Source organism: Mastigoproctus giganteus, chromosome 6 (assembly GCF_048544385.1).
Source record: "Mastigoproctus giganteus isolate SK-2022 chromosome 6, ASM4854438v1, whole genome shotgun sequence".
NCBI classification, from domain to species: domain Eukaryota; kingdom Metazoa; phylum Arthropoda; class Arachnida; order Uropygi; family Thelyphonidae; genus Mastigoproctus; species Mastigoproctus giganteus.
Genome location: NC_143580.1, coordinates 187,680,524 through 187,706,479, shown reverse-complemented (window position 1 = coordinate 187,706,479; position 25,956 = coordinate 187,680,524). Strand labels below are relative to the sequence as shown.

The 25,956-nt window shown below is 37.3% G+C and overlaps 1 protein-coding gene across 2 annotated transcripts in view; it reads left to right on the top strand.

The window, feature by feature from the left end:
* The first annotated feature begins 10,200 nt into the window (after positions 1-10,200).
* LOC150084818 (uncharacterized) overlaps positions 10,201-25,956 on the top strand; it is a 139,170-nt gene continuing 123,414 nt past the window's right edge. For both annotated transcript variants that reach the window (XR_016547116.1, XM_090376624.1), the window contains exons 1-2: positions 10,201-10,585; positions 18,407-19,031. Coding sequence is in view for 1 of the 2 variants with exons in the window: in XM_090376624.1 (XP_090232750.1) it covers positions 18,455-19,031 (577 nt within the window). In the remaining variant the exon portion in view is untranslated. The remainder of the gene's footprint in view (positions 10,586-18,406; positions 19,032-25,956) is intronic.

The window sequence follows — 25,956 nt, the reverse complement described above, 5'->3', positions numbered from 1 at the left end:
TGTTGCCGACTGATGGCTAGAGAGATGAAGGAGTTTGCTTCAATGAATACACAATGAATTCGGACTTAATAGGATTGATTTTGAGCACAAACTGGCAGAGGTAAGATGTGACTGTGGTGAGAGTGTTGTTAATTTCCGCTTTTACCAGATCTAGGTCTTGACTGGAGAAAAAAATGGGAATGCCATGGTGGATGAAGTAAGCCAACGCACAATACACCAAATGAAGATCAATAGTTAATTTTCCAGTCACAACCTGCAAAGCTGGGGTTGACACAGTTCTGCATGCCATGCACATCCTATGGAGCATCGCTCTTTGAATGGAACTGAGCTTTCTAGTAAATGCTTTTCCTTTTACATGCTCAAACCAAATTGATGCACTATTGGGATAAATACACATTCATATAGCAAGTTCAGCACCTTACCTTTTATTCCCTAGCTAACCCTAGTGATTCGAGTAATCATCCCAATAAATTTCCTCACCTTTTCTGATAGATATGTAACATGTGAGTTGAAAGTCAAAGATCTCTCAAACATGATGCCTAGATATATTAATCGCCTTGCCGATTTTATGCTCGACCCATTCATTCTCACTACTGGGAGTCTTCTACTTCAAAAATGACCCTTGAAGACCTTTGTCCTTGTTTTGGTTCCTGATACAGTCAGTTTAACCTACAGCAGTTATTAAGTTCAAGCAAAACCTGCTGTGATCTGGTTTCTAGCTGCATCCGTGAATTTCCTTAAATAAGCAGCACAGGATCATCCACATATGCCACCATCTCTGTATGCTCAAAGTCCCTATGCAACCAGTCCTCCAAAACTAGGTTCCATATTAGTGGTCCAAAAACCGATCCTTGTGGGCATCCCCTGTTCACCTCTCGTATAATAGAACCAACCAACGACTTAACAGTCACTGTACAGTGCATGAAGTAGTCCTTTACCACCCTAAAGATCTTAGTCGAACAGCCTGAAAGTCGCAACATCATAAGAACGCTGCTCCGTTGAATGGAGTCAAAAGCTCCCTCAAAGTCAATAAAGATTCCAAAGGCATACTTACTGTTCGTGATATATATTTTCGCAATGCCCGAAGCGCACCTTCTGTTCCACGACCTGGAGAAAACTCATATTGTCTGCCAGACCAGTGTATGTTTTTTTCAGTATAATCAGTAATCCATCTTGCCAGCATTCTTTCAAACACCTTTCCTAATCCAGGGATCGTGAGTCATTCTTTGGCCTAGATGGTCCCTTCACTATCAGCTTTAATAAGGCATATGGGCTTGGCATACCCAGGGTCCTGATCTGGATATCATCATTCTTCTCTTTCTTGGTGATTCCCTTCAACTTCTCTCTGTGTTTCTCTGGGTAACTCAGAAATTGTTTTTGCCTGGTGCAGCATAAGCCTCGGGCTTCCTTGCACTATATTGCTAATAATAATAATTATTATAAAATAATAATAATTCTTCCATGGTGATAGAAAGACCCCGTCACGGAGGCAGCTATTAAAGACTTCAAGGATTCCTGGTATCAGTCGATGAGCCCGTTTAATGACCTCTCCCTCAATCAGGTCGATCCCTGGGCATTTATTGTTCCTTATGCGCTGTACTGTATCACAGAGTTCAATCAGGCTAAAGGGGTCCTCATCATGTACCCCATAGTAAGCATGATTAAGCCTTTTCATGAACATCTGTTCCTCATCATCTTGCTCAGAGATAGTATCTCCAATCAGATGATCCAAAATCGCAGATTTTACCATAGTGCCCTCTGCCGCCGAGAGAACCATAAAATTAAAGATAAGGAGACGCCAATTGTTCTTCCTCAACGATTACGACCGCACAAAACGCCTTCTTCCAGAAACTTTCAGCGTTACCTTCGTATTCATTCAGCAAGATTTTGCTTTAGCAGCATCGGTAAGTTCACTGGAGTCTAGATAAGTGCACAAACCGAGTTATTGTATTGTGTGTGTGAATGCTTGTATACACCAGTGGCGTTATTGGACTTTAGCCCTGGGGTTCCAACTTTTTCCTACCTGCGACCCCAAAATTATACATGACAATCACATGCAACTCCATATATTTGCCTTTGAATGCGCCATTGGCGCCGTGAGTTCACAAAATGGTACCAAAACCTATCCATTTATCATTATTATTATTAATCCAAAAACATTAAATGTCATTTCATAATAAACATTTTTACAGGGGGCCCCAAAAATCCTTTTGCCTAGGGTCTGCATATCCTCAAGTTAAGCACTGATAATCCTGGTCCCAGACGTAGACACTGCGGGTGAATGGCCTGATGACCCAGTGATAAGAAATATCAACAGTGGGATGCTTGATGATTAAGGGTATCATTTCTAGTATCAGTAGCGCAGTTTCTCCAGAACCACGATATCACTGCCCCCCCAGACAAACTAATTTACTGTAAGAAGTAAAGTTTTTTAGTTTTAATAGCATTTCATTTACTGTAATTATTACTTTTTCAGTTCATTGCTCCTAAATCTATTCACATATATAACAACAATATACTGTGCCACTTTGTTTTTAGAATAAATAATATTTCGTATACTTATAGGTTAATCCAGAGGTTCCCAATCGTGGGCCACAGAGACTGCCCAATTTTGTCTTTTTTTCTTGACAGGCATATGGCCACACCATTTTCGAGTTGTACCTGAAAAAGTTGGCAGAACGCAGTATGACTCATGCAAGTTGCATGAGTCATACCATATTCTACATAGTGTTTGGTTTCTCGCAGTTGCTGACAACTTATACACTTGTGTTTTGTGGCACGCTTCAGTCAGACACGCATGTCACTCTCTCTTGTTTATCACCTTCCAAGACACTATTCCTAGGTAAGTTATCTTTTTCATATATTTCATGATAACATCTGTAGTGAAGAACATATATATACACTGTGCTGCCACTTTATTAGGTACACTCCTGCTGTGCACACAAATGGTTTGTCCCACAACGTTGCAAGTCGCATGACCACAGTTGTGGATATAAATGCAGCAGGACAACCAAGTTAAGCGTACAAACCGTAGCAAGAATGGTGAAAATGAGTGATCTAACAGACTTCAAGGGTGTATCGAGAATGGTGCAACGAACAGAAAATATCCTCTCAACGGCACTCCTGTGGAAGAAAATTGCTTCTTTATGACAGAATCATCAACCGGTGAAATACCACCACTTTGTTTATTGTAGGCTTGAAGTGGTGAAAGCCATGTTTAGTCTCTAGAGCAAAGTTTCCGGCATCCCCCTCACCCCATACTTCTCCTTCAACCCATGCACGGTACTAAGTACTATAGGTTTTGATACCTTTCGTGTTTGGGGGTTTCATAAAAAAAAAAAAAAAAAAAAAAAAAAAGAAGTCAGAGGAGGATGGCTAGAATTGTGCAAGCAAACAGACGGGCCACAATGTCGCACATCACGTCAATTTACAACCTTGGTGCGCATAACAAAATATCGGAACGGATCACTAGTCACACTTTTTCGCTACAACAGCCGACGGCCACATTGCGTACTTTTGTTATCAATGAGGAACAAGAGAGCACGCCTCCTGTGGGCACAGCAACACTAGCACTGGACTATCGAGGATTGGAAAACAGTTGCTTGGTCTGACGAGTCGAAGTTCCTGGTGCATCATGGTGAGGGAAGGCTCAGAATTTGGTGAAAACAACATGAATCCATGGACCCGTCATGTCTGACGACTACTGTGCAAGGTGGGGCAGTGTTATGGCGTGGTGAATGTTTCCTTTGCGCACGTTGGGTCCATTGATACCCATCGATTCATGTCTGAACGCCACATCGTACCTAAACATGGTTGCTGACCAAGTGCATCCGTTCATGTTGACAGTTTATCCTCAGTCAGACGGTTACTTCCAGCAGGATAATGTGCCGGTGCAGAAAACCCGAATCACCATGGAATGGTTCTAGGAACATGACAGTGACGTTTTTCTTTGCTGCAGTGGCCCGCTCAGTCTCTTGGATCTCAATGCTATTGAACATTTTTGGTTTTTCTGCATCCTTTCTGCATCAAACCTAGTGCAGAAAGGGCTGTTCGCTGCAGGCCTACACCTCCGTCGAATCTCAAGGAACTGCGTGACACATTCATGTCTGCATGGTACTCCATTCCTGCACAAAGTTTTCAGCATCTTGTTCAATCCATGCCTAGACGAATTCAGGCTGTTTTGAAGGATAAAGGAGTCTGAACACGCTATTAGGTAGGTCTATATTTACTAGGTGTACCTAATAAAGTGGCAGCACAATGTATGTTATAATACACATATATATGATATCATATGATACATAAACGGGGTCGTCCCTCAAGTAGCATCGATTCTTTGCATGCTGATAAAAAATGCAGAGTCCGTGCTACTCAAACTGTTCCTGGATCTTTTTTTATTTATTTATTTATTTATTAGTTGTTGGCGCATCGACTTCTGTGGCCATAATACACTGATCCAAGCCCGAGGCGGGATTCGAACCCGCGACCTTTGGTTTGTGGTACTTTCCAGGGTACCATATGACAACACTATTAACTGGACACAGACCCTACAAGGAGAAGCTGTTTGGCTTCGGACTCGTTGAGGACCTGCATATGTGGGAAAGCCAAAGCTGGAGCCACATAGTCTATGACTGTCAACACCATGAAGACCTCAGAGGGCAAGGTTGAGATACCTCCCAAAAGGACTGGAGCACCACTTCCTGGACACTGAGGATGAATATAGGTCGCTCTCCCAGTATGTGCAACACCTATTCACCAGGATAAAAACACTAATAGCTATTTACAGCAACGTACATAGAGATTGACAAAAAATCACCGCCAAATGTGACAGAAAACTGAAACCCGCAGGGGACCAGTACTTGGACAAGAAGAGTGCTGATCACGCGGAAAAGAAAAGCAAGGGTGGGGCTCGCCCCATGTGTGACAAAACAGAACAGAACGCAGCACCGAGAGTAGAGAACTAAACGCAGCACAGCTGCAAACAGCCTGATGGCGATCTGAAGAGGGCACCTTAGCCCTCTTCACCTATTATTCCCACTTCCTTGGTGGGGGGGGGCGTTTTATGTTCCCTCTCCTCCACCCCCAAACTTCTACTCTGGTGGGGGCATGGGCATGCCCCACTGAAAACTGGGGCTATCTACTCTATTGGCCCCATATTTCTGTCTTTTCCCCCAATCTTCGGTCTCCCTCCCCTCTCTACCTTCCTCATAGCGAAAGCCCCACAGATCAAAAACTTAATATGATAAAATTACCTTACGCCCAAAACTCAGCCTAACAAACCAAAGCGATATTACCCCTACGATAGCGAAGATTTTTTATTATTTTTTTTTCCTCTTTATTTATTTATTTTTTTATATATATATTTTTTATTTATTTATTTTATATATATATTTTTTTTATTATTTTTATTTTTTTTTTTTTTAGGTCCTAGCCGCCGAAATCCCAGGAAATTAAGCGGCAGGACCTGCCAGAGTGAATCTACAGCTACTGTATTCCTGGTCTGCCTCCACGGGATGTAAGTAGGACAATGTTGGGTCTCAATAGGGGTCCAGCGGCTAAATGACCAGATGAACAACGGTACAGAACATTACACATGAACAATTCCCACACACTTTTAAATCTTTGGCATTTCCCAGTGAACTGGTTCACCACAATGAAAGCAACGCGAAGATGGGGGGAAACCCCTGGTGCATCCGTTCGCATAACATATATGACAACAACACACACACTTACACCTTTGGTTTGCCAGGCAGGCACTTTACCCACCTGGCTAGCCCAGTCGGCAAGTTCCTGGATCTGAAATCCGATCTAATAACTATGATTATATGTCCATTTTTTCTATTCCCTGCATTTTTTTAGTCTTGTTTTTTTTTTTTTTTTTACATTATTTTTTATTTGATGTTTCCTGGGTATTTCAAAGTTTTGTTCCAGAAACCCTTCTGAAATTACAAAACGAGGATATGATGAGCAATACATAAAATTTGGATTCACGTCCTTTCATGATCATGGAGAATTAAAGGAATAATGCGTCCTGTGCCAGGAAGTTCTCGAAAATCACTCTTTGCGCCCATCCAAGTTGAAGCTCCATTTAGAGAAGATGCATCCACAACATCATAAGGATGTTGACTACTTCAAGCGAATGGAAGAGAACGTGAAGCGCCAGCGCTTGGATCAAAGTGGAGCATTGTTTCAGCAAGACAAGCGTCTTACGGAGGCTTCTTATGCCGTCAGCTTCCTCATTGCACAACAGAAGAAACCTCACACAGTCGGAGAGACTCTGACGAAGCCATGTGCTCTGAAGATGGCTCGTATTTTGCTTGGAGAAGAAGCTGAAAAAAAAGTTCAACAAAATTTCTTTATCAAATAATACGGTTCAAAGGAGGATTGCTGACTTGTCTAGCAACATAAAAGAACAAGTGATTGCTGAAATCAAAGACGCTGCATTTGGATTGTTTTCAGTTCAGTTGGATGAATCCACAGACGTTTCATCCTGTTCCCAGCTCCTTGTCTTCGTTTAGTATGTGAAGGGTGATTCCATCAAGGAAGAATTCTTATTCTGCCGTTCTCTCGAAAGAAATACCAGAGCTGTGTATGTGATGGAAACAGTATCAGAGTTCTTTGACCATGAGGGACTGAACTGGCACAAATATGTAGTGTTCATCGATGGCGCCCCAGCTATGCTAGGAACAAAAAGTGGCTTCCAAATGCTTGTTCGAGATCAATCTTCAGGCATCATTGGTGTTCACTGTCTGATTCATCGGCAAGCTCATGCTTCAAAAACCCTTCCATCTCATCTTCAGGATATTCTTGAACAAATCATCAAAATTGTGAACTACGTGAAAAGCGGTGATTTGAATTCCCGACTGTTCAAGCAATTGCGCACAGCATAAGTACCTGCTCTACTACAGCAAGGTGCGCTGGCTATCAAAAGGCAATGTTGTGGCAGGAGTGTTTGAACAATGGGAACAGTTTCAGAGTTTTCTAGAGATGCAAGAAAAGCACAGAAACTTGAAGCTTCCTTCCATGAAAAGCTGTGGGTCTTTCGCTGCGCGTACCTTGTGGATATTTTTGATCAACTAAACAGACTGAATCTAAAGCTGCAATGAAAGGGAACAACTATCATTCAGTTCATTGACACTCTCAGTGCATTTAGCAATTACTATTAATGATACGGTGGATCCAGGCGTTACAAAGGATGTTGTGACACACCTCAGCTGTTTCCGAGAAGAATTTCTGCAGTACTTTCCAGAAATTGGGAGAGGACTGGCGCTCATGAGGAATCCTTTTCTTATTAAAGTCAGTAACGTCCAGGATGACCTGCAAGATGAACTGATTGAACTTCAAAATGATTCTGAATGCAGAAATGTTTTTGAAGCTTCCTCTATTTATGAGTTTTGGCAAAAAATGATGGGAAGCTACCCCAACATTGCAAAGGAATGCCTTCAGAAGCTCCTGCCCTTTGCAACGACTTATCTTTGTGAATCAGGCTTCTCAACGTTGGTGCAGCTGAAGACAAAGGCTCGGAACCTTGAATGTGAAGGAGATCTTAGATGTGCGCTTTCTACAACAGAACCTAGGATTGGGAAACTGGTGCAGAAATTCAGGAAAATATCTCTCATTAATGTCTCATTAAATTCACTTCAGCTTAAACTGGTTTCAGTTTGTTTGTTTTTTTTTTTTCATTCGGCGGATGCTGCAATGTTTTATTTTCACATTGAAATTGTTCAAATGAGAAACATTGTTCCATTAAATACTTTTAAATTAAACTAAGCTGTGGTTGTTATTGACATTTCTTTGATTTCAAAAAAATTGCTCAGCTATGATCCCCACTAGGCCATGACATATCAGGCCAAAAGCCAGTAGGGCCACATAGCGAAAAAAGTTGGGAAACACTGGGTTAATCTTCACAAGCTGGTACACTTTCGGTTGATCGTTGCGAGTAGCAGTAATTGATATGCCTAGCCCCGCGCTATGGTTAATCTAAGTTAGGGTGTTTATCCCCACCTTACAGCTGTTTTATTAACGGAAAACGAGTTCCCTATTTGAGTTTGGGATAAAATGCATCCAACTCCCAGGCAAGAAACTGCGTTCTCTTATCTCCAACGTAAAAACACCCGTCCCCACTCTTCTACAGAGCGGTTTGGTCTATCGCATCTCTTGCCGTGACTGCACCAGCTGCTACTTTGGAGAGACTGGACGTCGACTCGAGAAACGTCTCTCAGAACATAAAAGGGCGATCCGTTTGGCAGATGTAGAACACTCAGCTATCGCCGAGCATGTCTGGACAACCCGCCACGACATCGACCCACAGTCGTGGTTGTGGACAGGTCCCACCATTACCTAAAGCGCACCTGGTTGGAATCGTTAAATATAAAATGCTCGGATGCCTCTTTGAACAGGAACAGTGGTGGTTGCCAAGTTAACCCCATCACAGAGGCAGTAATTCTATCCATAGACAAACGCTGGCCACGTCACCACCATATGTCACAGCCACAAACATCAACAAACAATTAACCACGCGCCTCACGCACCATCCTGGCAGTGCACATCTCTATTCCAACTGCCATTCATGTATTCAATCTGAAGAAGGCTGCCTCCCAGCCGAAAGCTTATTAATTGTAATTCTAGTTTAGTTTGCTCTGAGAAACAAAATAAAAATTTTCGGAACAATTACTGTACAAATTAGGCTTACAGACTCGGTTTTGTACGTAATTACGCGCAAAGTAGACAAACATTAACATATTGATTAAAGGAAATTATGTGGAATAAACGTACAAATGTATGAATGACATTATTATTATTAGCGATATTATGCAAGGAAGCCTAAGGCTTATGCTGCATCAGCCAAAAAATTTCTGAGTTACCCTGAGAAACAGAGAGAGAGAGAGCAAACAACAGTCAGAAGTAGAAGGGAATCACCAAGAAAGAGAAGAATGATGATATCCAGCTCAGAACCCTGGGTGTGCCAAGTCCATACTCACCAGACGTGAGCCCCTGGGGTAATATATTAAATATAACATGAAATATCTAAATATAAATTAAGAATAAAGAGGCTATTATTTTCACTTGATAAAGTTTGTTTTTTTTTTTACAATTTTCAAGAATTTATTACCGCCTTTTGTATAACAATTTGCTAAACTAATTGTTATTGGCTAATTTATGGTTCAACTGCGTGATCGTATCATTGGAGCAAATATGAAGTTTAATTCTAGGCAAAATTAAAAATGATTTTTAATGAAAATTAAAATTAATTGCATGCAAATAATAAGTACGAATATAGAAAAAGGGAAACAAAGCATTACAATTAAATTATCATACATATTATGCAAGAAAGAATTTAAGAGAACCAATTTACCTTATACAGTTAGCACATCTTCACACTATCAATGCAAACTGAAACGCGATGTGAAGAAAATGCTAGGGCTATATGTGATAAGGAGATTAAAGTTTACAATGTCATGGAGAAGACGTCACTACAATTATTGGTGAAGAGATCCTTGGAGAAAATGTCTACTTACGAGATTAAAATTGAGCAATTATTTTCAACCTCCAAGTTAATTAGCCAGCAGTGAAGTTATAAGATGTTTAGAGATCCATATGCAAGTGGCTCTAGTGAGCAAATTTGTTCTGATAAAAAAATAGGTATCACAAAATAAAATTAAAATATATATTAATAAAAAAAAAAAAAAAAAACAGCAGCTTAGCTGGCGCTTTTGACTGGGCTACAACTCAAACAGCGTAATTTAAATAAGAATTTCGTGTGATCGGATTTATTACCTGATCCGTTTATAGCAGATTTACTGCAATTTTAACAGATTAGTTTCTTAATAGTTTTTAAGTAAATAGGCTTTTAAACGTTGTGCTTTATTAAATGGATGCAAAAAGGGGGAGGGGAATAATTTCTCTTATGTGTCATACCTTTTTATTCTCTTCTCTATATACTGTTTTCTTACGTAGACAACACTCTGGAATTATCACCATGATTTGTCACGTAACACTGACCTCTCCTTTTCCTCTTCCCTTGTGCACTCTCTCTCTCTCTCTCTCTCTCTCTCTCTCTCTCTCTCTCTTCCACCAACCCCACTTCCTTTTCTCCGGAATAAAGGGATTCTGAGATAACGCTTAGCGTTGTTATTGGTTGTGTGCTTTTTGGAGACAACCAGCAGTGTTTCCTGCTTCATTTCTGGCAGTTGTATTCCCGAATCTGCACAGTTACAAGCATACAGATGTTACTGGATGTACTATCAACAGGTGTTGCATTTATACGGGCAACCGACAGGTGGGTGAATGACGCCACTCCGATGTCTGTGGTACGTGTGAGCAGTGCATAGTAAGTACTGCCGAACCATCCACGTGGATGTAAGAAGGAAAAAGCTTGTAGATAACTATGTTAAACTAAGATATTCCGAATAAGTTTTAGAGCCAAAAATTCAGTGGCCTAAACTGCCCGCTTGAGCTACATGGGCTTGTTAACAATTGATTTGGATAAATTTCTTTGCATATGCAAGTTTTTATGCTAGTAGTGGTGCAGTTTTGCAAGATCATAACATACGTAGTTAGTGCGTTGAAAGCAGTGGAGTGACAAAAGGTGAGTATATATAGACTTACTTTCTTTAATGATTAACATTCAAAACGTTATTAAAAATGTAAATTTGAATAGAAACCGTTTGTTAGCTATTACACATTTATTTTCTGGGTATAAAACTTTTAAAGCTGAAATTAACAAACAAAGAGTAAAAATAACATTTAAAACATTTATACGTGAATAGGGATTTATAATTGGAATATAAAATAAATAGGCTTAATTGTTTTGTTTGTGTAGAGCAGAGGCTATCAAACTTTTATACGTTTCGCCCCCTTAAAATATTTCATAAATGTCAAGTGTCCTACCATCTTCCAGAAATAGCGCAAATAAACAGATTTCATATGAAATTTAACATTTTTTTTTTATTAGCGCATCAGCTTCTGTGGCCATAATGCACCTCCCGAAGGTTTTTTTTTTTTGATCCAAGCCCGAGGCAGGATACGAACCCGCGACCTTTGGGTTGCCAGGCAGGCATTTTACCCACCCGGCTAGCCCGGTCGGCTGAACTTTAACTATGAGTATACACACTTTTATAAATTAATATGTACCTCAATATATTTCATTTCAAAGATTGAAATAAAATACACTTCGTACGTGGATTATTGGGACAGTTTGTCCATATTTCATTAAAAAAGTGATTCACGAAAACAACACGTTCCCCCCCCCGTCCCGCCCCCCGCCAAAAAAAAATTGCGTCGTCTAGGGACGCTCCCCACGCTTTGGAAACCTCTGATAAAGAACAAGGTAACGTTTTTTATAGAATATAACATTCTACCAAGAAAGTTAAGACAAAATTCTACCAGAAAAATTCGGCTCTGTAAACTCCTTACTTTTTGTTAAATTTGAGATAGTTTTAAGGAGAATTCAAATATACAAATGATTTTCTTAAGCGGTTGAAGACTCTTTAATGCAAATTCTATTGCAAGTTATTGAAAAGTAAGGCAAAGTCTGCAACATTGTCAAAAGGCATCTACTGTATTACAATTCAATCAAGAGTATGCTCGAGCATAACACAGCCGTAGTCACACTCAATACCCTGTAAGATTCTGAGAATTTAGCAAAAAAAGTTCTTCGAAAAGGCAATCGAAAGTTAACTGAAAGATGGTAGCAGTGTTGAGATAAAGTGTAAGACCATCTTGAGAAATAACACATTTTATGTTACTAATATTTAATTCCAATAAAATTTTATAAAATTTATCATTCATATTTGAACAATCCTAGTAATCTTTGATTATCTTGTGTAACAGCAGATTCTTTCTAAGCCACACCCTTCAGCTAAATACAGACAGTTTCTCATTTTTTCTAGTTAGACGCTTGACTTCAAGTTAATTATTTATTTACTTTGGCTAGATAATAAAGCCAAAGTTCGATCCGGAACATCGACAAGGCACAACTTTATTTAGTACAGTATATTGAACGTGCCTATTGTTAGGAAATAGGGTTAAGATATTCTACTTAGGGATCTGAATAAACCATTTAAAGTTGCATAAAAAAAACAAGAAAGAAACATGAGTCAAGTGTATAATTAAAAAATAATTAGAATTCATTCCATACGGCTTTTTCAGAGATATAAAAGAACCTTTATAAATTGCAGAACATTTATTCTAAAGAATTCGATTTTCTTATTTTAAATCATTGATATCCTTATTTTCCTTTCTTTCCTTTCTGTCTTCCTCCATAGTTGATGAAGAAGATGCCGAGAATACTAGCCTACTTTTGAATTAAAACCGAAACAAAATCAAAACAAGAATAAACTGACTCAACCATTCACTCATAATTAATTCACTTTCTAATCACGATAGTGATGTATGGCCGATAAAAATTTCATCCATAATTTTATGACACTTGTCCAAGTATATGGCATTCGTTTCCGGGAAAATCATGCTTACGTGCTGAGGAATAGTATGGAGTTTTGTGGAATTATTATTAGCCATATGAGGTTTTAACTGCACCAACCAAAAACAAATTTCTGAGTTACCGTGTGTGTGTGAGATTTTTTTAAAAGAAGTGAACCCCTGAGTTCACTTCTTTAAAAAAATTTCACACACACGGTAACTTCAGTGTGGGCAACACGGTGGTTATGGTTGCTTTGCTTCCACGTTATGAGGAAAAAGGCCTGGTATATGGAATTGTGTTGAGAGAGAGAGAGAAGAAATTTTATGGACTTTTTCACACTGTGGATGAATTAGTTTTGGACAAGGGTTGCACGATAGCCTCCCGCTAAAACTCGAATTCACATGACTTCAAAAGGCGGTTAATGATAATATCCTTGTCATATGAGTAGTTGTGAATTCCTGCAATCGACGTTGTTGTGGCAAAGGCCATCAAGTCGGAATATGATGGAAGCTGTTACTGTACGTGGTACATCTCCCTTCGACCCCAAGGATTATGCAAAAAATGAGTCTAATAGAAAAAAAAATCGTTATCAAAAAAAACAAAAAAACACGAAAATATGTGAAAGGCATTACGTAATATTGACGTAATACAACAGTAGACTCCATATTTCGCATCATTTTTTTTTTCTTCTGTAAAACCATTTAATATTGCGAAATATTACGGAGTCCAATGTTTTATTGCATTTCAATTTAAAATCGAAAAAAAATAAATAATTGGAAATTTAACTTTTTCAGAATACTAGCTTTCTGTATATGTATGATGTTTGAAAAATTATTTTTATTAAAATGTTTTAAAATTTGATTATTAATTTTTGATATTGCTCTTTTACAACAATATAAGATATATGAATAGATAGATTATTTAAAATTCAGTTAAAAGATAGGAACCAGCCAGCAATGTCCTTTACCTCCCCCTCGCCTCTGAAGATACCATTGTCCGCTGTTCTGCTACCTCCTATCCATGTTTCGTGTAGATTTTCATCCAAAATACTGTATTATAGCTGTAGTAGCAAAGAGATATATTGGAAGCATTTTTGGAAGAAAAAAAAAAGTGATTTTGATACTCTGAACTAGTCAAATGCACTTCAAATATTTGTGAGTATGCTGCAGTATTCATTGTATTCGCTAGGAAGAGATGCTCTCAGAGCTGGATTAGCTAATAGGCAAACTAGGAACTCCCTATAGCTCCTTGTCCACAACATTTCAGTTGGAGACATCACTGTGCCGCTGGAGTCTACATTTCTGAAAATTTATTATTTAAATCTTTTATTTACTGTGAAGTTAAATATTTTAGCGAAATTCTTATTTAACTTGAGACATGAAGTCAGAGTAACTCACTCCTCATATTCTGGTAAATAATAAAAATTATGTCCGTTTATAGTTTAGTTAAAATAATATTTAAAAAGTAAATTTTCTTTTCTATTTTATACTGCTCCTTCGGCCAAAAAGTTTACAATTTCAATGCAACTGTTTTACTTCAGCCGATATATTCAGAGTGTGTTATTATCAGGAGCATTCCTAGAGTATGTGGCGCCCGGGTGCCAATTGAAATTTGCAGCCTCCTTTAAAATTTTTTTTCATATGTGTAAGTTTCAGGTGCCCTTCCCTTTGCACCGTCCCACCCTTGGTTATTATTATTATTATTTAACTTTTTTAAAATAAAATTGGTTAAGATTTGTTTTGTACGTATACCAGCGGTTGGTGGTCACACTAAACCAATAACAAGGAACAACTTTTCTATTGATAAAAAAAACAAGCAACTGTTTAGTTAAAATCGAAGGGACAATATTTTGACCAGTTTAACATTAAATTCAAAAACTAAGCACAAATATTACACAGTATTATAAAAAAAAAAGTCTAGATGACGAATCTCATAAAGGCAAAAATAATTAAGGTAGGTCAAATACGTTTAAATATGATTATTCACTATACATTATGACGTGCAATATGTAACTACATTTCATGATTACTTAATAATCGGAATCACCAGGGCTTTCTTATGCCCCTACATTAAGAATAGGTCCTATTGATAATGTAGGCGCAGTCAAGCAGACCAAGTACAGTATACTTTTTTGAGGTCTTTTACGTTGGCGGACAAGTGAAGGCTGAGAAGGACGATATGTGCCTGAATGGGCCCGTACAGAAAGTCTGTTAGTTGCTGTTCGGCAGTAAGTTAGATAAGACTGCAGAAAGTCACTACAGAAGTCATAATTTAAGAAAACCTTACCATCATTGAATTCCTTTTCGTCAAGGGCAAAATTACAGCTGGCTTCATATATTGGTAACGGTTTGTGGAGAATGTGAATATTGGTCAAGGCGTTGCACAAGAAACTGATAATGAGTTAAAGCCTGAAAGAACATCAAATATCCCTTTCACCGTCCACCTGAAAGCACACTTCGATAGAAGAAATGATAATGGACGATAGCCAAATATGCATCGGGGTTATCTGTGAATGATAGGGTTATTATTCGCAGTCAAAATCTCAAAATATGACCAACTTTTGTGAAGAACGTGAAGTGCGGTCGGCTTTTGTTATTAACAGTTGTTCACTGATTATACGATAAACTATATCGAATGATAGTTTACCCCATAATCGGTGAACGACTATTCGTGGCAAAAGTGGATCGCAGTAGTACCATGAGTGCTGGGTTGACGCATTAGTCGTTCTCGGTCAGCGTATGAACGAACTCGCCACTTTTCATGAGAATTCGATTCATCTGTTCAACCAAGGACCGAAAAAGACAGTCAAAGGTGGAAACATGCTGATTCAACAATCTGAAAAAATACGAGTGTAAGCGCTTCCCTGATTTGTCGTGTAAATCTACACTTCAAGGTTCTGCAATGATGTCTCCATCGATCATGTCTCCCAACAGGAACGAATTTAAGTTGTCAGAAGCCTTAGGCTTCTGACAACTTAAATTAAAGTCAATAGGTGTACCCTCCTTACAGGCAACTTTCCAAGGGTTGCACGATTTTGGGAAATTCTGCAATTGTCCCTTCGACACACTTCCTGGAGTAGTCGCCTTTGATAAGGGGGGTTCCAACCAGAGAATCTCACACGCATGTGGGTAGATCTGCTTTTACTTGTCAAGGAATCGCGTGAAATTAACTACTCATAAGCTCGGCATCACACATCATTAAGTTAATACGAGTTTCGGCTCGTTATATGCAGGGATGAAACACTGATTTCAACCTGCTAGGCTCTCAAAAGTAGAAGGCCAAAGGGCAATAAGAGTAAAGAGAACCATTGAAAAGAAAACGGAGTCACGCCATCAAGCTCAATCTCAGCTTCTAACGGACTTCTACACGGGTTTCAGGTTTTTTTTTTTTTTTTTTTTTGAGTTGCACTTGTGAGGTAGTAGATCCCGTAAATGAATGAGGTGACGACCAAGGATGAGAAATAGCCATATGTGCGATGCCAGATGGTGTGTATAAGTTTTTAAAACTCGATTTAGGGCAAAGATCCCACGCTACGAAATAGCTATAAAGTATAAGTGGGTAGAGCCTTAATTTGTATATGGTACCGAGAAAACTAAGTTTGGTTTTCTACTAACTGCATCGATCCCATATTGTGTAATCACTTCACTATTGGCGAGGTTCCAGGAAGAGCTACAATCCTAATACAGGCAATGGCGTATATTTTAAATAGATAATAAATACGTTTTAAATTTAAAAAAAAAATAGAAAAATAAATGCTGACTGATAGGGATTTATCAAATAAATGCTTTGGTAACTTCATATCCAGGTATAAATAATCCTGCGGTTGAACGATCAGTTACACCAGTTTATTTATAATTAGAAAGAAAACCAAAAAAAGCTAAAATTTTATTTATTTTTTTTTTAAATAACAGTCAATTTGTATTCCTTTTAAATACAAGCAAATAAATTCATAGTACTCCTCTTTATATTGATTATCAAGAAAGACAAGAATATTATCCCTCTAAGTCAACTAAGAAGGCCACCTGTTTAATACCACAGTTCAGTTTGAGTGTGCGTCACGATATTGTACTGCATTATCGATGATAAATTTAATGACACATATTTACCTAATTCTGTAAATATCAACTAAGTAAGCACATAGGGCATTGGAAACTTCCCTATCTACCAATAGTTAGAGAATTTTAGCCACCTGTTATTTGTTGGTGTTAGACAGTCTCTCAAGGAGTAACGTCACTTGTCAGTTCTGATAAGACATAGGCATCTAAACATTTTACATTTTAGAAAAGAAATCTAATTTTTTAAAGTAATTGAATTCATTTACTTATTTGGTTTTGCATAATGAGATTAACTTCCAATAAGTATTTTATTTAGAAATTACTGCGTATTATTGACTTATTGATTGTTTTTCGATGCACGCAGATACGTGCAAACCCACAAGCTCTAATAAATATTCCCCAATCACTCGATGTTCAATTTCTTTGATGTCTGGGTACATAAACACCAGTAAAAGTATGTGATATTTAGATTCTATATTCAGTATGTATATAGAAAATTAAAATATTTTTAAGATAAAAATTATCTTAAAAATAAAAAATTAACTGATAGCGGATCATAAGTTTAACTGGATCTCTTGTTCATTCTACGTTATCTGTATTTATGTTCAGTCATTTATGGAGTTTATCTCTCCAGGTTAAATCATGCCATGTTCGGGTTCAAGATTCTGTTCTAATTTTTCTGGTTTGTAGTTTGGTAGAGAAAAAACTATAAATTTTCTATTCAATTTTGAGGGGAATGAGATATTATTGTGTGTTATTAAATATTCTTACAGAAAATTTGTAATAACTTACGAAATTTTTGCATACTTGCTTCACAACTTTTTACTTCAACTTTCTGTGTGCGTACTTACATAATGTGTTTTTGGGGTTTATCTGGATACCGTCCGTTTTTTCTGAAGTCCGTTAAAGAGAGGGTTTACTGTATTTCACTGTTAAAGTACAGAAAAACAGGGACACTTTGTACCATCCTACAAGCAAATATATGTTTATGAAAATTAAATAGGAATTTGATCCTTTTACTTTAATTATTTTAATTCCGTTTTTTAACTGAACATGCATACGTATTTTTACATCAAGTTATTCCTCATGATACTACGCCCTGCTGCAAGTGTGATTATACACTTTTAGTTTTTTGAAACAATAGCTAATGATTAATTGGATCGATAAGAAATATAGTTTTTCTTCTACCATTTCAAGTAGTTTGTATTTTAAACTACGTCTTTAAAGAAAACAAACCCCATAAGGTATGATTTTTTTCTAGAAGGCGGTATGAACTCAAAATCTTTAGACATAGATGATAAAGTAAACCCCCTATTCAATAATTGCTAAATTCCTTGCGGCTGTTTCCAAACGTGCTTTTATTAATTCTCAATTATAATAACGATAAGGTGATTTAAATCTTTCAGAAACATATGGTTTTCGTGGGGGCCACTTACCATTGGCAATTTTGTGATTTTAAGAATACAGAACAAATAAACGGGAATTGATAATAATTATCAATTCCCTTTTATATAATAAAGAATATCAGTAAACTGTGTGTATTAACATAATGGATCTTTTCACCGTATCTTCTCTTTTTATAGCAAATTCCAAAATAGTATTAAAAATATCTCAGAAAATAATAATTAAGGTATGATTGAGCATAACGAGGTACAGCATAATGCGCCACAAGAATAGCTGTAGTCGGCCCAGAGGTCAGCGTTCAGGAAAAAATAAATAAAAATAAATTTTACTTCCGCAGAACTAATTTATTTTGCAGATTTCTTGTATTTTGTGGTCTGGAGTATAAAATGATTCATCTTTTAATTTTAATGAACTTCTATCTACCTTGATAGATATTTGTAACAGTCTAATTATAGTGATTAATTAACTTTAAATTTAATTATTTTAATGAAAAATTGACTAATTTTTCTTTTTTTTTTTTTTTTTTCAGGATACCTTTCCTTTTGATTATTGGGAGAAACGATTTTAGAGACCAAAAATGTTCGTTACCATCAAATACCAGATGTTTGGTGTACTTGTACTCCACTTTTATCTCATAGCCCAGTTTCAATTCGCAAATGGTAATTTACTTAATAACATATCTATAGAGACTGGCCAGATTCAGTCAGTGACAACTACTCTATCTATAGAGACTGGAGATGAGGATTCTGAAGGAGAGAAAAACGTTGGTGTAGTACCACCCTCATTAAATGCAACTACTTCGTTACCGAATTCATCAGCCGACACTGATGCGGAATTTAGGGAACTTGACAGTGTTTTAAATAATATTAGTCAAACTCCAGAAATTACTACTAATATAAACAAACCAGAGGGCGTTGTAATACTTAAGTCGTCTATCGTAACTCCTGTGCTCGACAAGGGAGCTTTGGATGCTAATGAAAATTTTGCAGAGAAATTCAGTCAGTCTGGTAGAAACTTCACTGTTGATAGAACTGAAAGTGTCACTGATAGTTCAAAAGTAAATTCCAGCAACAGCGAAACAATAAGCACCACATATGTAAACGAGATCGATATTGATTTCCTTCCTAGCACGTTAGGAAAACATCTGAATTCAGGTTGGTGATACCAATTAAGTTTTTTCTTTTCATATTTTAATTCATACAAAGTATTTTTAAAAATATATATTTAATTAAAATGTATTAGACAAAAGCTTTAAATATTGTAAATAAATTAGTTTAAAAGACATTAAATTATTTAATCAGTGCATAGCAAAGCTCGTTTATGTATATTAGTAAAATAAAATTAAATTATTAAAGTGAAGTCATAAAAATGAAATAATTTAAAGTGAAATCGTAAAAAGAATAAAGGTATAAAAAAATAATTGTGGAGATGTTTTTGTATTTTTTTTTATGATATGATATGATATTTCTTATCTATTGTATATGAAATTCACTAAAGCCTAATATGCATAACGGTTCCTCTTATAGATTGTGTCCCATTTCCCCGATGAACTTTAGATTCTTTTAAAAATATTTTCTGCTGCAATGATGAAAGGTTAGAGTCACATTCAGTGGTCAGTTTATTATTATAATAAGTAATGCAAATAATATAAAGCAGGTTTCATTCATCGAGATTATGCTCCAGTTTTGCTGGTGCAAGTGTCATGGACGCTGCTGGGATGTTGTGGTCGGAGTTGATATGAGAGGACAACGATGGATGAAAGAAATCAGGCATTCTAACAGACGGGCTACGTGAGTCAAATAACAGCGTAGTATAAAATAGTGTATAAAGGGGTATGTTATTGCATACATTGTATCGGATCCTGTTACGGGGGGGGGGAACAGCAGGTGACAACCTCACTAGGTTCTACTCTTCTCAGCCGAAAACAAGATTTGTATGAATGTAGTTCCAACTATAGGTACATTGGACACAGGAACCCCGACATTGGACATTTGAAGAGGGGGCAAAACGCCGCCTGGTCAAAGTCATTTGTTTCACTGGTTCCGTACTGATAACGGCAGAAGCATCAGGGTATGAGGAGAGCAGCATGAATCAGTGGGTCCACCATTCCTTATCCAAATGTTAGGTTTCGTGATACAGTATCATTACATATGACATTCAGACGTTGGTCAACCAGTATCAGTGATACTGGTTTACCAGCGTCTGAATGTCATGGCCTACAGTGTTTCTAACCATGTCAGCCCTTCACGCCCATAGTTTGTCAATCCGATAATGGTTATATGGAAATATTATATGGAAATATACTGTATTTAAGGGTCAATTTACATGCTACCATACAGTGTGGCGTACAGTATCACTGCCATCCATTGTATTTCAAATTCCGATTCATTATACCCACCGAATAAATCGAACGATTTTCTTTCAAGTCAACCTAAAACCTTTTCTTACTATTTAGTCAGCTCATTCTCTTTAAAGATCGAACGCCATTATAGTTTATTCATTTATGTAGTAAAACTATGATATCAAGGGCTAGCCTTTTCTTTGTAATGGTATGAATCTGATTATCTGAGGCTGTCTGGTCTTTTGCATTCATGCGACTGAATTTTCGGTGTATAGACGTCAGCAATGGTAGCAGCGTCCGGTAAGAAAACGGCAGTACTGGCAAAAATCACAGTGTTGATTTTTCTAAAGCTAAGAGTACTGCATTAAAACCATGTTTAGGCTATGAATATCTTTTTCCATACAGGCTACATGGAAAAAAAGACATTAATAATTTTTGCCGGATTGCTATAATTCCGATTTTAATGATATTTTGCATCGCTCGACAAATCTTTCTAAAAGAACTAAATGTAAAATTTCATGAAAATCTGGCCACTGTGGATCGAGTTGTTACATGCGGGCGGACGTGGTGGAGACAATAGGCGATTATACGTATAAATATGCGAACTCGCCTAAAAATAATGTACTTCCGTCCCGGGACCGATTAACTTGCACATGGCACTGAGAAACTGTTATATTATCGATTGAAGCAGAACATGACTGCGTGAATTAACTTAGTATTTAAATAAGTAAACTGATTCATTAGCTTAAAATAACTGCATTCTCTGACCAGTACTTTTTTTTTTTTTTCGCTTACATAAGTATAGATTTATTTTTCTCAACATTAAAATGATCATGATCGTAATTACACTGTTTGTCATTGATATTGATCAACTCAGAACGAATTTATACACAAAACGTCAAACAATAACCCCAATTTCCAGGAGCGGATTAAGGTCGGTTGAGGCCCCGGGCGCAGAAGAAAATATTGGCCCCTTAAAAAAAAAAAAAAAAAAAAAAGAGAGAGACAGGGAAAATAAAATACATGTTAACCATTTTTTTAAATAAATAAAAAATATTATGTACTATTAATGTTTTATTTCCAATAAAATTTGAATATAATATAATTAATAATAGCATAATAATAATCACAAAGTTTTGAACTAATAGTTGAACATATTAGTTCAACTATTAGTTGAACTAATATATTCAACTAATTTGTTGGGGTTTTGAGTGGGCTCTTCAGAAGTCGGGGCCCAGGGCGCGCGCCCGGTGCGCCCGCCGTTAAATCCGCCTCTGCCAATTTCATTACCATTTAAGAACATGCACTGGATACAGAACTGGAGTTAGGATTTTTCATGATCAAGTGCAGAACCCATGCGCAAGCCTGGCATTGTAGTCTGTATACCCGTTTTGTCCACGCCTAGAACCGACCCTGACTGCATATTCTTGAACGCCTTCCGTTCATTGCAGGGGCGTATTCAGGGGAGCGGGAATATGCCCCCCTTAACCATGCTTATAAGTGTTCCTATGTCTATCTAAAAAAAAAAAAAAAAACCACAAAAGTCTGGTCGTCATGCCCCCACTTACGATGACACCTGGATATGACTGGTTCATTGGATATACACTCCTGTTTCAAGTTTTTTGCTCATTTCAGACTGTACCTGTTAATTTCTGTTGCATCCATGGCACACAAATGGACTAGTTTCATTTCCTAAATATGCTGCAGTAGAAAACTTCAACCGGGAAACATAAATTTTCTGTCTAACTGACTAATGATTATAGTTTTAGATTTGAATGGCATAGTTGGAATGATTAATGTAATCATCGTAACTAGCTGAAGAGTCTGCTTTCAGTAAAACCAAATAAAGAATGATTGGATTAAAAATAATAATAATAAAAAATGAAATGTATCTTTTTACGTATGCCATATTTTCTTTACACACTTTTTCATGAAATGAGTATATGGATTCTGTAGGCGTACACTTTTTCTTCTGCGTCTCTATACATAAATAATTAGTTTACTTATATATATACAAATTTCTCCACCTACTTTTAATTTTATCAGGTAACTATAATTTATCCTTAATCCTCTGACTGCATAAACAAGTCCAGGGAAATTGGGTTTTTCGCTATAATTTGAGTGAGACAACTGACAAAACACATGAAAATTGAAACATGTTTAATTCTAGGAAACTGACTTATGTACATACAAATTGTTCACTAAATTTTTAATACAGGCGACCTCCACTGGGATGGACAGTTACAACAAGTCCTTACTATATCTCATTGTTGATTTATATACAGTTCCTTTAAAAACATCCAATTTGTTTATCCTGCCACTTCCTAGGTTAATCAAATTAATCACAGTTAGGATTACAGAATGCCTTTCTCCTTTTTCCAGGACTATATTCTTGACTAGGAATAATAATACTCAGCAGTTCTTACAATAACTTTTCCCACTCTCCAAGTTGGGCCAGCTTCTTGATCTTCAGGCAACTTTCCTTAATGGTCTCCACATCTGATTTCTTTGTTCTGTACCAAAATATCCCCGACCAACTCTACTCTAATACGGTCTACTCATACTAAAACTGCCCACTCACTTTAAAACTACCTACTCGCTTGAAACTACCCATCCTCCCTAAAACAACCAACAACTACTTCAAACGACCAACAACTACCTCTAAACCGACCAACAACTACTTATATATCCTTTCGTCCTAAATTCTCTCCCCCCCATCCCTTACCTTAGTGTAATCCCTGATTAGTTCCCCTGTCCTTGACCTTCTCCGTTTCTCCGTATTTTATTCTCCTGGTTCGGCCCGTTCCGGGGAAATTTAACCTGACCCTCTTCAGTAGGTCGAAGTTCACCCTCCTAAGAATTTTATCTCGCCCTTAAGCATTTTCCTAACGGCTTATTTCTAATCCTATTTTAATTATATGTTCACTGAATCAGCCTAATTTGTAAGACTATATTCCGATGTTAAATGCACCAATATATATTATTATTATTATCTTATTTTTATTTATTAATATATACATGTATATATATATTTTTTTTTTTGTGTTAGTAAGCCTAAGCTTACAATTCATTCTGGTGTCATTTTGTATATCATTAAATGAGGACTGGGTATAAGGGAACTACTTTCTATTGTTTTCAGGAATGGATATACACCACATGGATTTGGGGGGGGGGGGGGTTAAGATTGCGAATAAATAAAAACATAGACGTCTGTCTGTCTATCTTTTTTATGAGTTTCGTGGCATAGCTGAGATAATTGGATAAGGAAAGGTCTTAGTAACTCTCGCAATCGTCTCCTGTGCAATCTTTGGTTGCTGACCGCTTGTTTTATTTTATTTATGAAGCTTACATTACTAAATTATAAAAGTTTGTTTGTTTGTTTGTTTGTTTTAGGGTTTTATGGCGCATTAGCATCTAAGGCAAATTATAAAAGTAACTTTGTTTCAACTAAACAATAACTTTTGGATAAACACGTTAAAAAGCTAATAAAATACGATTTAATGATTACATACTATCAATAAATAGAAAATTAGTAAATTAAATACCCGGTCACAATCTTTTTAAAGACTGAACAAACGTAGCAAGGAAATGTTTTATACTGCGTTGCTCTTTTTTTTTGTTTTTTTTTTTTATAAATAAGCTGCACTTATGGTATTCTGGTTCTGTAATGCATTACAACTTTGGTGCCGTTACTGTAATTGAAGATAAGGATGACCTTAAAAAAGGTAGACAATAAGCCTTTGAGGCTGCACCATCCGAGACCCGATGTCAATCAACAATTTCGCCACCGAGATTTGATCAACGAGAGGGCAGGTGATTGTTTTTTTTTTTTTTTTAAGTTAGTTCGCATATGCGTAAAGCGCTTCTTGTCTTCATCACGTTCGCCCCTCTTTCTGTCCGTTTGCATTGTACAGAGATTATTCCCTCACAGAGACATTAGGTGGAGATAGGCACATGCCTGGGGTCGCCATAAACAGGGAACAAACACATACATACATGTCCGTTTGCATGTATCGACTCGACTCTTAGCGAACGGATTGTGATAAAAAATTTTATATTTGGGTCTTTGAGGAAGATTTGTGGAGCCATTCCACATTTCATTAAACTTGAACCGATAGAAATTCGGAATGTTTCTGTTGGTTTGATTTAAAAATAAAATTTCGAGTTATTTTATAAACGGAATGCATAAAGAGAAGTATGTTTCGAATGTTTAAGCATTACTTCATAAAGAAAATATTTCCACCAGATTTTCAGCGCACCTTATTAGTATCAGGGTAGGTTTTAGGATCAGTTTAGATTCAGTACACCCCCCCCATAAAAATCTACTCTTATATTAATTTCGGATTCGAGCATCACTCTAAAAGTAGTCGGTTCGAACCAAATTTTCAGCTCATGGTTCACTGGGAAGCCTTTAAGGTCAATTGCGATTCCGTAACTCTCTCCGTTCCCCATCCCCTTTGTGCATACCGCACACGCCTCCCGCCAAAGAGAGAGATCAACACACAATGAATTTTTTAGCGTTTATTATTATTATTATTATTATTACTAGCCATATAGTGCAAGGAAGCCTGAGGCTTATGCTGCACCAGCTAAAAAAAAAAAAAAAAAATTAAGTTACCCAGAGAGAGAGAGAGAGAGAGAGAGAGAGAGAGAGAAGTAGAAGGGAATCACCAAGAAGAGAAGAATGATGATATCCAGCTCAGGACCCTGGGTGTGCCAAGCCCATACTCACCAGATGTGAGCCCCTGCAGCGATTTTGTGCCCAATTCCCTCTCTCCACTCAATCCTCCCACTAAAAAACATTGCGATAAATTTGGAGCAGCGGGGCTAATTCTTTTCAAAATTTCAGAACTTATTTAGACTATTCTTAGGAATTTTGTGCCAAATTTCATGTTGATAGGTTCACCCACATCCTCTGTGCATCCGTTAACTTATATCTCCCCACCCCTAAAATAATGAACGGTTACACATACACTGCCCTGGTGAGTAGCACAGTCTGTAGGATCGCCCTCCTCTCCATACCGGGTGGAAAAGATTGGAGTTCGAATCCCGTCGATGACGGGAGGAATTTTTATGGCCCTTTTTCACAACGTGGCTGAGTTAGTCAGTCTCATGCGAGGGTAGAATGACTTTTTCTCCGGAAACTCGGGGTTTTCGTCCAACAAACAGAAAATCGACCTCAGAACACACGCAATTTTTAGACAATATACATGGAGCAATATGCATGTAATAGCAAACAACACACTAGGTTGAGAATGATCACGAGAGAAAGGCTCCATTGGAGAAGATACCATTACTAAGTTGTGATCTGAGGTGCCTAGAAGACCACTCACCTCGACCGTATACTTAGAAGGTTTGTTTTTGAGAAAAAGATATAGCCTATTGGCTGTGTGGTTAGGATTGTCTGGTATTCTGGTATGTAAATTAACAAACTGTGCAAGGTCATTAGTAATTACAAAAGCCTCAGAATCTAGACCAGCTGGGTCTGTGCAACTAGAAAACGGAAGCCAGCTAGAGTTGTGAACATTAAAATCGCCAAGGAAAATTACCTCGCTGCTAGGAAAGTTGGACTTTACAAAGTCAAGTTTCAAATAGAGGAAGCTAAAGAGTTCCAAGTGATTTAGTGCAGTTGGGAGAACGATAAAGGCAACAGATGAATTTGACAGAATGTGGTAGAGGAATTTTAAGCCAGAGAAGATTCCAAATTACTAAGTTTCTAACAGAGAATATCAGAGCGG